We start from the raw sequence: 13250 nt of genomic DNA on the forward strand, positions 1-13250 counted from the left end.
TTGCTCCCAGAAACTATACAGAAGTGGATTCAATCATCTGAAGATATACAAAAAGTAAAGAACCCCGTTGCAGATTATACAACAAAGACTTTATGCCAAATGAAATACAAAAAAATAGGATCAACAACAAAAGAAAAACAATTAATAACAATAACTTGAAAAAACCACTGCATCATGCAAAAAATATATATATTAAATTAATCAAGGCCTCAAACGTTGCTTGCTTTAACTCATTCCAGGATGCCACCAAAATCAAAATGAAACTGGTTTGTTTATTTGCTCCTAAATAATAAATCCATTGAAAGACCAACTGTTGATGGTTTGAATGGACGCATGAATTTCCATGATGAGGCAGTGTTTGAGTCTTCTTTTCTGGTTTTCCTACCTCTATGAGTTCCATCATGATGAGATTGTTTAGAATCAAATGTCTCTGAGCCAAAGGAAGTAGTGTCAGTGGCACCAAATGAAACAGGCCCTTTTTGTGAAGATGCATCTTGTGGATATCCAACAGCACCATCTTGATGAGGGGGTGGAAATTTCTCACTCTTGCTCTTTGCATTTGTGTGGTTCACTACTCTCCACCTCTGAAAAATTCAGTGTGAAATGAGAATACAGTAATACACACACATGTAATGTCTCTTAATGATGCAGAAGAGGACATGGATGAAAAATAAAATAAAATGAAAAAGAACTCAATTTACTATATTAGTATCATCAGACCAAACAAAAGTTCACACGAAGTTCTATGACTTGATAGAACAAAAAATAAAGGAATCGCGAAATAAAATATGTTTCGAATGTCAGGGTAGACAAGATTAGAGAATCCAAAGTAAAATATTGACGGAGAATCTAACTGCCAAAGTCCCAGACAGCATTATTATAATTGTCAGATCATAAAAATGGTGGGGTTTAATGAATAAATCTACGGCAGTTTGAGTGTGCCTAGTAAATAATGGATGGAGCCTGAGAATATAGGGTAAAACTGTATATTCATATGCTTATCACAAAGATTGACTGATTGAGTCATGCATATGTAAGTATGAACTAATTCAGGGTGAAACTGCAAATGGCTCAATGAATCAGTTATACTTTATATGATGGTATCTAGTATCTATTACTTGGACAAGTGTAGCAATTCTGGAGATAATACATGCAGTAAACCCTGACTTCTGGAAGGAATGCAGTTATTTGGAAAAGAAAAAGAAAATGAATGACATACATCTAAGTTTGTTTGGATCTCTGCATTAGCTTCAGGGGCTGGAATAGCTCGACCACGCTCGCGTGCTCTGACTCTTTTGGCACCATCATTAGCCTTTCCATGTAGAGCTTTTTGCCTGAATGAAATCAAAGCCAAAAATGAGAAACTAGGAAAAATCAATCCAACATTTTCAATGTAGGAAAGAATAGGAGACCTTCTTGCTTCTTCATCTCTTAGTTTTACATCCAGTTCTTTGCTGGGAGGATACTTCGGTAAACTCGAAGGTTCACAAGCATAGGGCTCAGTTGTAAAGAACTGCAGATAGAAAACAGATGTGAAGATCCATTGCATCTTAAATGCAAGATAAACTTTCGTTGTTCACTCACTTCGCTATTTAGAGCAGCTGAGGCAGTGCCACGACCATCAGGATCTATTGCAAGTAGAGTTTCAATCAAGGGTATTGAAGATGGAGGAAAATCCTTGAAAGTTTCTGTGATGCAACGTTTATACGGCTGCTGTGGCTTAAAAATTGTAGCATTTGGCAATTTATATTTCTTCCAATATTCCTCAGATGGAGAGCCACATAACTTAAATATTTTGTGCAGTTGTTCAACCTAGCCCCAAGTAATCCAAAAGTTAGTCACATAAAACAACATCCTGAAAATATTGCAGCAGTTTAACCACAAAACAGAAACATAGAACCATCAATTTTTCCAGTTGTCATTAACATGGTTTATTGGTTTCTGTATATTTTTCATTTTTTTGTTATCTAATAAACCTTACCTGTTACATTATTTTGTGCCATCAAAGCTAATCAAGACTGATACTTGAAATATTTGCAAACAGCTATGAACATTTTGTGCCATCACAACTATCAATGGACACACTAGAAACTAAGTTTAAACTATTGCTGCTTCAAACAAGACAAAGAACAATACCTCTGTCCGGCCAGGCATGATTGGCTTCCCAGCAAGCAGCTCTGCCAAGATACAACCAGCACTCCAAAGGTCAACACCAACACCATAAAATGTGGCCCCAAGAAGCAGCTCAGGGGGACGATACCAGAGAGTTACAACTCTGCTCGTCAAGACCTGCTTCTGCTTAGGGTCAAAGAAAGTTGCCAATCCAAAATCTGCAATTTTAAGGATTCCTTCGTTGTCAATAAGCAGATTGGAACCCTTAATATCACGGTGCAATACACCTCGGCTGTGGCAATGCTCAAGGCCTGAGAGCAATTGCTTCATAAAGCATTTGACCTGTCACAAAAAATATACTGAGAGACAAATCAGCCTTTCAGTCTGAGTTTTCTTTTAACTAATTTAATATGAATTACTATTTATTCCCTGTCATTTTATTGATAATTAAAATAAAATCACAGCTTCACAGAACTGCACACTGAGTGCAAAAAATGAATGTAATAAACCTTCTATGATTTTAAGATTTGCATTGCAACCGTAATACTCTGTTTTCCATTTACAAAAGGTAAACTAATAATAGCAATGATGATGTCTTCACAACTACTAAATATTATTTTCTATGCTTCTCGGCATTGATGCATTATTAGGTCTACTCTAAATCCAGCAAGGCAGCAATGAGTAATACTTTATGAGAGATGTGATAAAGGAAATTACTAAGAAGTAGTAAGCATCACGGTAGAAGTAATTTGAAAACATCCGAAAGCCTAGAAGGCTAATTATGCCACAAAATGTGCATGGGACCCAACACAGCCGCCTAGACAGCTCTAGGAACAAGATCAAACAAATACTACACTCCTTTTAGAAAGTCAATGTAAAACTAATGATACAACTTTACAGTTCTAACCACAATGCAATAAAACCATGGCATACAAAATTGAAATTTTAAAAAAATAATAATCTAAAAGCCGCAACACAAGAAGATTAACAGTTGAGTATCCAATCTATCATACCAGCCATTAGGCCCTCATGCCTAATTTCCATTAAAACAAAAGCATAAGCAAAGCAAATTTAACAAAAGGGACATTAGCACATTACACAAGGCTATGAAACTCTGAAGTTAATTCATTAGTTTAGGTCTCCAAATCCAACCTATGAATCTACAAGTTCAGGTACACTCTTGAGTTTGATAACCTTTATTAAAAGCTACTGAGACCTTATTTCTACGCCATGTGGACTCCAAGAATGCAAAAGTGCTAAGAGTTATGGTACCTGAGGTTCAGTGAACTTGACACCTTGACCAGCTGCAAGACCTGCAAGATCATGTTCCATATACTCAAAAACCAAGTAAAGGCTGCAAGACATTCTTGAAGTGACCAATCCCTCAAGCTTCACAACATTTGGATGATCAAGCTTCCTCAGAACAAGAATCTCTCTAGCCATGAACTTCACACTCTCAGGTTCCAAATTATCAAACCTAACTTTCTTCAAAGCCACAATCTTTCCACTCAAAAGGTCCCTTGCTTTATACACATTGCTATAAGTCCCTTGCCCAATCTGAACAAAAACATTTATTATTATAATTATTATTACTACTACTCAAAGAAGAGGGAGAAAAATAAAAGATCCATTTTTTTTTGGCAATAGAATGAAGATTGAAGAAGAATAAAAAAGAGTGATGTTTTGGCTTTTGAATAAACCTTAGCGAGCTTCTCAAAGGTGTTGGCGCGGCGAGGAGTCCAATCGCCGATTGCTTCGCCGGCGACGGCCATAAGCCACGACGGCCATCCCTGCTGAGTAACCGCGAACGGATCGAGCCTCGGCTTCCGGCGTTCCGGTGCCGGAAGGCTTACCGGAACATCGCCGCCGGAGTTCCGGCGGTTCCTCTGCTTTTCCCGAACCCTAACGGCATTATTAATATCACTATTATCGCTTGCTTCGCGAGCAGAGCTTCTCTGTTTGCTCCGGTGACGGCTCTGAGCTTCGTTACCGGACGGCTTCCCGAACACGCAACCCATCCGTTAGTCGTGGCGGCGTGCGGCGACGACGACGGAAGTGGCGGAGAGCGAGAAACACATGGAATCGGAGAAAGGAGCTGCAGTTTGGAGTTCCAGTAGGTTCCGATTCGGAAATCGCCGTCGTGTACGGCGGCGATAGCTGGTGGTTTTTAGAAGGAGGGAGAAAAAAAAGGGTGGGTAAAAGGTGAGAGTAGGAGTTAAGAGTTATGAGTGTGTTAATGAAGAGAGAATGGAAGTAGCTGAGGCTATGATTCCCTGCGACGCAAGCATTATGAATTATACACCTTATCATAATAATAATAATAATAATAATAATAATAATAATAATAATAATGTCTGACTTCTGAGACTTAAGTTAAATGTAGTTCAGATGATAACCGGAGAAAAACTTATCATGCACCGAGTTAGTTTATTATGGGTAATACTAGGGAGACAAAAAATACAGCCAGAATTTATCTTATTTAGTATTTATTAATTGTCATAACAATTAATGAATGATAAATAAGATAAGTTATTGTTATTTTTGGCTATTTTTCTTTGTTATCAAATATTTCTGTTTTATTATATTTGGGTAAACAGTTTAATTAACTTCCTCTTTAAAAAAATTAAATAATAAATATTTATATTAAAAATATAAATAATTTATTTTATATTTAATTTTTTAATCTTAAAAATATCTATTTAAAAAATAATAAAAAGTTTGTTATTATAAAAAAAAGTTTTTTTTAATTTATCTATAAATAATTAAATAATTTTTTAAAAATTATAATTTAATTCTAAAAATTATACTAAATATTAATGTTATAACTTTTTATAAGTTAAGAATTAAACAAACTTACTTATAGGTCTATTCAAACTAGTCCTATGTCTAATTACCAAGTCTTAATACAAGGAATTCAATTCAAACTTGAGATATTTTGATTAAAATATTTATTATTTTGACCTTTCTAGGTCTATCTTGGTAAAAACTTTTTTAGGATATGCCTAAAAAATATGAAAACTCACTTTTATATTTATATAAAGTTATTAATTAAAAATTGTTAGATAATAATTTAATTAAATATATTAAATTATTTAATAATTTTAATTAACAATTTTATATAAAAATAATTGTACATAAATTTTATTTTAAAAAATATAATAATATTATATTAAGATCAGAATTTTCTCAAAAGAACAAGTCATTCACTTATTTTGAGTTAAATTAATTATAATAAAAATTATAAATTTAATAGTAATTAATTTTTTATTTTATTTATCATTTAAAGAATTTTTTTTATTGTGCAAACTAACGGCAAGACTAATTTTTCAACTAAAATGTGAAAAGAAAATCTCATCAATTTAGGTCAATCAGATTCATAAAAAAATAAAGGGAGAACTTTTTATGCTTTAATTAAAAAAAAAATCTCTTCCACAACTATTTACTTATTTAGACTATTTAAATCAAGAGACAAAAGTAGTAGTTACATAAAGCATTTTTTTGGTGCATAATTACATGAAGCTTTTTAAAAGTGAAGACTTTGACATTTGAAATTTTGGACAGTTCAAAAGATATTTAAACCTTTCACACTATCAATATTTATTTTTCAAAGATTGCAATTTTAATTTAACTTTAACAAATTGATTAATGAGACTTGTTTTTTTTTTCAAAGATATATATTTTATTAGTTTTAAATTCTTAATAAATATTTTTAGAGTATTATTAGAAAATCTATTACTCTTATATCATATAAAATTTCAATTTTTTTATTTTATATTTAAAAATATGTTCTGCAGCTTAAATATTTTTTTAATATTAAATTTAAAGAGATGTTATCTCTAAAAAATGATTCATTATGTGTGTTGTATTAAGCTGTAGAACTGTCGTAACTTTAATTTTTTAAATTCGTTAAAATAACAAAATGGCAATGTCATTTTCTATTTTAATAATTTAAAAAAATAAAAAAACATAGCAACTCGAAATTTATTAAAAAAATATTTTTAATGAAAATGTCAATGATGTTTTCTTTTAAATTAATTAAAAAAATTTAGACAAAACATTGGTGTAATTTGTGTCTTTTAAAAAGTAAAAAAAAAAAATTCATGGCAAAGTAAAACTCCCTTAAAATCAAATAACCTAATATAATTATATAACACATATTTTTTTACCAATATTAAAAAAAATTAGTCCTTAATAAATGTCTAAAATTAAAATACAAAGTTTTGCTGGAAAATAACGAAATTGCCACTGTGATTTCTGAAATCTGAAGTGTGAGCTGGTTGTCAGTGAAATGGTGGCGGAACGAGAGAGGCAGAAAGGCCATGACAATGATGACGTCATAAATTTTGGGAACAAAAAGGTCAAGCTTCCATTAAAAAGTTAGAAGAAGGAAAAAGAAAAAGATGATGTTATTTTAATACTATTCTTTTTAGTATTTTTTAAGGTAAAAACTCAGGTGAAGTCGATTTTACGTGAAGTTGATACTTTAGAGCTGTTGGATAAAAATTTAATCAAATCAATCAAATCATCTAATGACTCTTAGATATTAACTTCACGTGAAGTCGACTGCACCCACCATTTTTTAATTATCTAATTGTCAATTATTGGGACCAGATATTATTGCCCAATGCCTATGTTTGAATTGATCAACTCCACAATTATTTTTAATTAATGTTTGGGTTAATGGAATCACAACCAATGGCAGTAATCATAAATAGTTACTGTTGCTGAAAATTTTACTATAATTGTTAGAAAATAAATATAAGTAATTACTTTCTAAAGAGCTAATACTAATCAATTTTAAGATTTAAAATTTATAATTTAGGTGCAGAGTTGAAAATTTATAAATTAAAGTATAAAATTTAAAATAAGCAAAATAATTTTTAAAAAAATTAATTAATATTGACTGAAAAAGTTAATTATGTAATATTATCCTTATTAAAAATTATATGATTCAGACAAAAATATCTACTTAACAAATTATAGAATAATTGCTACAGGATTATAAAATTAATTAAAATGGGAGTAATTTTTTCTAAAACATTCATATGCAACATTAAAAGTTAAAAACTTTAGAATAACAAAAATATTATGAACAGTTAAGTTTAATCACTAAAATAATTATTATATATTTATATACATTTATACATATTATTTTTATATTTTCTATTAAAGTAATTAGCAATCAAAATTATTAATCCTTTTACAATAGAATAATTAAATATTCCGTAGTAGAATAACAAATTTTCTTATAACAATATAATCAAAGATTAAACCCTAAATCCTAAATTGAAATATTTTAAATTTTTTATTTAATAAATATATTAAAAACATAAAGTTTTTATATTTTTAATTAAAAAATTTTAATTTTAACATATACTCTAAAGACATAACATAGATAAATCCTGATTTCATATGTAATAGTTGACAATTATTAATGGGCAGAAATAGTAGTATACTAGTAGCAGTAATATACAAGTATGAGCATTGGATTCAAATTTATTTCTTTTTTGTTGTAAACGGTATCCCCCAACTCGACAGGCTAAGAACTAATCCGTCGCGGACTAATCTGTCGCGGATCGGAGCTCTATTTAAAGGTCTACTGCTGGCCAATGGGTTGCTGCATGCACAAGACGGAATTCAAACCCCTGACACTTACTTAAGCACACGAATGAACTGACCACTCGACCAACTCAAGTGTGTTAGTTAAAATTTATTTCTGAAATTGAAGATTTTGATCAAATCTCTGACACAGGGAGTTACTTCTACCCACCATTCCAAACGTAATAAATAGTGTGTTTGCATTCATTGCTACAGAGAGGTAGACAGCACATGGAAGCTTCAATTACTTTACCATACTTGGTGTAAACTTCATTAATGCCATGAAATATGAACAATCTGTACATGCATACACACACATTACTACTGTAGTATTTTATGGTATGCAATTAAATTCATAATACATTTACGAAAATATTTGATAATTAAAAAAATTTAGTCAAAATTAGTTAGAATTTATTTTATTTTAGTATTTTATAATTATTATAATAATTAATAAATATTAAATAAGACAAGTTCTGATTTTTTTTTCCTAATATTACCAATTTACAAAAATTACATTTGAAATAGTAAACTTGAAAATTAGTTAGGTTCACTAACATGACAATATAATATTTATTATTATTTCTGTAAAAGTTTTTTGTTAACAAGTATGTGAGAGATATAATTATTTATGTTAATTTTTTTTATATTATCATTTTATGTATACGAAGTCTATAATTCGATTTTTAATGAACCTCAAAGGTAAAAAAATAGTATAAGGTAAATAACAAAGAAAAAAAAGACTCGTGTAAAAATTAAACAAATCTAAAAAAAAAATTATTTAAAGAAGAGTATTAAAAATATAACAATTTATGTTATCTTCTCTTATAAATTTAAGTTTTTGAAAAAAATAGTATCATAACAAGCTTAAGGAAATAAAATTTTTATTTGATTTATGTTTTAATTTTAAGTCTACCTTCTTATTTTCTACCTTAGGACATATCTCTAGATTAAAAAAAAAAACTATAAAAGTGGTTATAAATTGTATATACAAAAAAATTAAAACGACTAAAACTAAAAGAGAAACTTAAAGTACACATTTTTTATAAGATATATTTTAAGTTTTTATCGTTTGACGTCTTGGTGCATTTGTAAAGTATATTTTGCAATAATTAGTTAACATATTTCATTTTTTACATTTTGTATTCTTAACATTTATCCATCTATTTTATTTTATTAGCTAATTATTAATAAGCAAAAATTGGGGCTTTTTTACTAACATGACACCTTCTTTAAAATTATTATTAAAATACCACACTTTTAAAATTAATTATTCAAATGCTACCTTTTCATTAAGGTGATAATTGATTTGTTATTTTATTTTTAATTATGATTAATTATAATAATATAAAAAAAATAGTATCTAGGTAATGAATTTTAAAAGAATGACATTTTTTTATTAAGTTTCGAAAAAAATAGATATATTGATAAAAAATAAAAAAATTGATTAAGAAAAAAGAGTATGAATATACTATGAGTAAATAGTCAAATTAGTCCCTCAAAGATCATGCGATCTCTAATTTAGTCCCCAAAAATTTTTTTTAGTCAAATTCATCCCCAAAAGATTTTAGTTTTGTCACGTTAGTCATTCTATCACTTTCTATGTTAATGGCGTTAACAAAAAGTGACACGACATGTTAAGAGACAGATCAACATTAAAATGCCGTCATTTTTAAGGGTGAGGGGCAGTGATTTAAACTACGTCGTTTTGATCTCTCACTTCCATTCACTCACAAGTCACAATAACACACAAGACGAACAGTCTCCCTCTCCTCCCTTTTCCACATCGCTAAGAAGATGAAGAAGTCTTCATCTTTGTCGCCGATTGAAGCATTCGATGCAGCATCCCTGTTTCTCTCATAAGACTCCCCCTCTCACTTTTTTTTTACGTCACTGAGGAGAAGACGAAGAAGCCTTCATCATCGTTGCCGATTGAAGTATCTGGCGCAATGTATTCACGAGATCACCGTTGAGGAGTGGCTTCGCAGTAATTGTAGACGTGACTGACGGCCATTTTTGTTGTTGTTTGAGGTTTTATTTTGTTCTGGTTACTAAACTTGTTTTTAGGATTGTACCGTTGAAAATTTTATTTTTTGTTAGTATTTTTTGTTGGAATTGGAAATTAATTGTGGGGTTAGAATTTTACTCTTTGTTGATTCATGAAAATTGATCAAGAGTTCTGGTTTTCTGAATATTAAAGGAGCACTAGTTATCAATTTCTCTTATCATTGTTTATGTCTAGTGTTTGTTTTGTTGTTTGGTTTTGGGGATCACATTTTCTTTGGTTTTGGGGATCACATTTTCTTTGTGGAATTCAATTTTGTGGAAGGGAATTTTTTTTTTTTGTTACTGAACTTCTTTTTAGGATTGTGCCATTGTTAAATTCTATTTCTTGTTGGTGTTTTTTGGTTGAAATTGAAAATTGTTTTGGGGGTTAGGGTTTTGTTGTAGTTGCTTAAACATTTTCAATAGCTAAAAGTTGACTAGTTCTATCACTACGACTTCCATCTTCACGAGCCATCATGCTGACGACCTTAAATGTTGCCATCTGAATTGATGCAACTACACTATATAAGAAGGGAATATATATGCAACAATTTGAGATTAAGGTTTGTCATTTAAGGATTGATTTGACCAAATTTTATAAAGATATTATACTGGCTGCCAATGAAGATGTAGAGAGATGTGCTGACAGGTAACTTCACATATCACGTCACTTTTCGTTAACGCTGTTAACGTAGAAAGCAATGGAAGGACTAATGTGACTAAACTAAAATTTTTTGGGGATAAATTTAACTAAAAAAAATCTTTCGAAAACCAAATTAAAAATCGCGTAATCTTTCAGGACCAATTTAATTATTTACTCAATATACTATATACATTTGTTATCTGTGATAGTCGGAAACCTAATTTTATTAGCAATCACATATCACTTTTTTAAAACCACATCAATGTTTTCCTCTTTCTATAATTTTGGATGAATAATGCATTTTAAATTAGCATTTGGGTGTGTTACACACTCAAGTGATTCAAAAATAAAAAAAATAAAAAAATAAAAACAGAGATAAAAAAAGAAATGTTATTATTATTATTAAAATTTTTTTGACTTTTTTTTTCTTAAAGATATTAATTAAAAACACTACAAAAATGTTTGCTAAAAATTATTTAATTTTTTTTTACTTTTAAATATATTACATACAAAAGAAATTGAAAAAATTTTATAATTATACTATTAAATATGTCCATAAAGCACATTTAGTTATGGGATAGAATTCGGATTAAGTTGTGTTTGATTTTTGTTGCCCTAAATAGGTATAAATTATCTAGTGCATGCCTTTTTAATTTAAAAAGAGAAAACTTCTATATTTTGAAATTTAAATATTGAATTATGAGAAATTCTCCACATACAAGCCTTTTCACATACAAGTCATTTATTTTTTTTTCTTTTTCTTTCTTCATGCCTCCTCTTTTTCTTCTCCTTCTTCTTCTTTTTCCGTGCCTCTTCTTCTTCTTCTTCGTTTTTGAAGTGTTTCATCTTCATCGTCGTGTTTCTTCTCGTTCTTCTTGACTGCACGTTTTTCATCTTCTTCCTCCTCATCTTCTGCACCTTCTTTTTCTTCTTGCTGCACGTTCTTCTTCCTCTTCCTTTTCTTCTTCTTCTTCTTTTCTTTCGTTTCTTGCCTTCTCTTTCTCCTTCTTCATTTACGTGCTTTTCTCTCTGTTTTCTTTCTTCATTATTCTCGATTTCCATTGTTTTTTGACATCAAGCTCTGAAATCGTTTTTGAAGAAGAAGAAGCAGCAGAAGATAAGGAGGAGAAAGAGAAAGAGTTCTGAATTATGCATAAGGTGTACTTCAACGAATTTTGGGTGTATTTCTTAAATCCTTTGGGTGTATTTTCGTAATCCTTTGGGTGTATTTTTATAATCGTTTGGGTTTATTTCTGTAATTCTTTAGGTGTATTTCTGTAATTATTTGGGTGTATTTCTGTAATCGTTTGGGTGTATTTCTGAAGTTCCATTATCTTCAAAACGATTTCAAAGCTTGATTTCAGAAATCATGAAAATCGAAAAAAAAAAAACGAAGCAAGAATACCAGTGATAAACGCAGATAAAACAACGAATAAAAAGGCAAAGAGAGAACGCACGAAGGATATCAAATTTGACAAGAAACTCGTTTTCATGGAGAAAGAAAAAGAAGAGTAGGAGAAGAAGAAGGAGAAGAAGAAGGAAGAGGAGGAGGAGGAGGAGAAGGAGGAGCACGCCATGGAAATCGTATATGGGTCAGCGTGTTTTTTGTTAAGTTTCTTCCAACTTATATGATGACTTATAAACCAAATGACTTGTATGCGTAGCACTCCTCATGAATTATCTATTTGATACTTTTTCATTTTAAGAGGGAGAGCTTTAAGTTTAAACAACACAAATAATATCAAGAATCAACATTTTTTAATTTATCTTGTATTTAAATTAACATTAATAATTTTTTTTACAATTTTTACTAAAAATATAAAATTCTAGCATTTTTCTTTACACAAAGAATAAAGTTCTACAACTAAATAAAATATTTACTTAAATTTAATCAAGTTGTTTTTAAGAGTTTTAAATTTAAGTGCGCTCTTCTTCATCTTTGTCGCTTTTTCTTTTGTTCTCTCTCGTTATTGTTATTACCATCACCACCACCACCACGTACCACCTCCTCCTCCTTTTCTTCTTTCTTCTTTTTTCGTTTGAATTTCTTTTATTCTCTCTTTTCCTCCTTCTCCTCCTCCTCCTCTTCCTCCTCCTCCTCCTCCTCCTCCTCATCATCATCATCGTTATCGTCATCATTATCGTCGTCTTCTTCTTATACATATCGTTATTATCGTTATTGTTATTGTTGAATTTTTGCCATATCGATGATGCTGTCTGATCTAAAATTGATTTAGATGTGTTTTTGTTCATGATTCAATATTGTTTGTGTGCTTGTTTTCGAATTGAGTTTGTGTGTCGCAATCATTAAGTAATTTCGATACATTTCTAAGTTAATTGAGGTGCATTAGTCTCGACACTTGTATTTGGTGTAATTAGGTCATCAAATGTAATTGTAGTGGTTCTAGTGTCATTTAAGCCATATTAACGATGTTGTTTGATTCAAAATTGATTTTGGATGTGTTTTTGTTCATGATTAAATTTTTTTGTATGCTTATTTTCGAACTAAATTTTTGTGTCGTAATCATTAAGTAATTTTAGTACATAAGAACCAAAAACACCAACCACAAAATCATATATCAAAATAACCAGACAAAATACACAACACCGAAAATAATTTTTGTATGAGAAGCAATGCTTCTAAAAGAAGTAAGAACAACAAAAAAAAGAAAAAAAAAGAAGAATAAAAAGAAGGAAAAATGCAATATTAAAAAAAATATTTTTGTGCATTTGTAGTAAAATTTTGATGTCAAAACTGAAAAAATATGTGTTATTGTTAAGATATTTTGGTGTTATTTTTTTGATAAATTTTGCACAATTCAAAACTCTTCTCCCTGTTCCTCCTCCTTCA

General features: G+C 30.0%; 1 protein-coding gene across 1 annotated transcript; it reads right to left on the minus strand.

The window, feature by feature from the left end:
• LOC107612725 (putative serine/threonine-protein kinase At1g54610) lies at positions 1 to 4443 on the minus strand. The gene is made up of 7 exons (XM_016314440.3): positions 3813 to 4443; positions 3385 to 3669; positions 2137 to 2454; positions 1585 to 1812; positions 1413 to 1513; positions 1220 to 1334; positions 1 to 584 (listed from the first exon to the last, which is right to left on the minus strand). Exons 1-7 carry the CDS (start codon positions 4128 to 4130, stop codon positions 273 to 275), a joined length of 1677 nt encoding a protein of 558 aa, XP_016169926.1. The 5' UTR covers positions 4131 to 4443; the 3' UTR covers positions 1 to 272.
• Between the last annotated feature and the right edge of the window lie 8807 nt (positions 4444 to 13250).

Source organism: Arachis ipaensis, chromosome B8 (assembly GCF_059453495.1).
Source record: "Arachis ipaensis isolate K30076 ecotype BB chromosome B8, ASM5945349v1, whole genome shotgun sequence".
Lineage (NCBI taxonomy): Eukaryota > Viridiplantae > Streptophyta > Magnoliopsida > Fabales > Fabaceae > Arachis > Arachis ipaensis.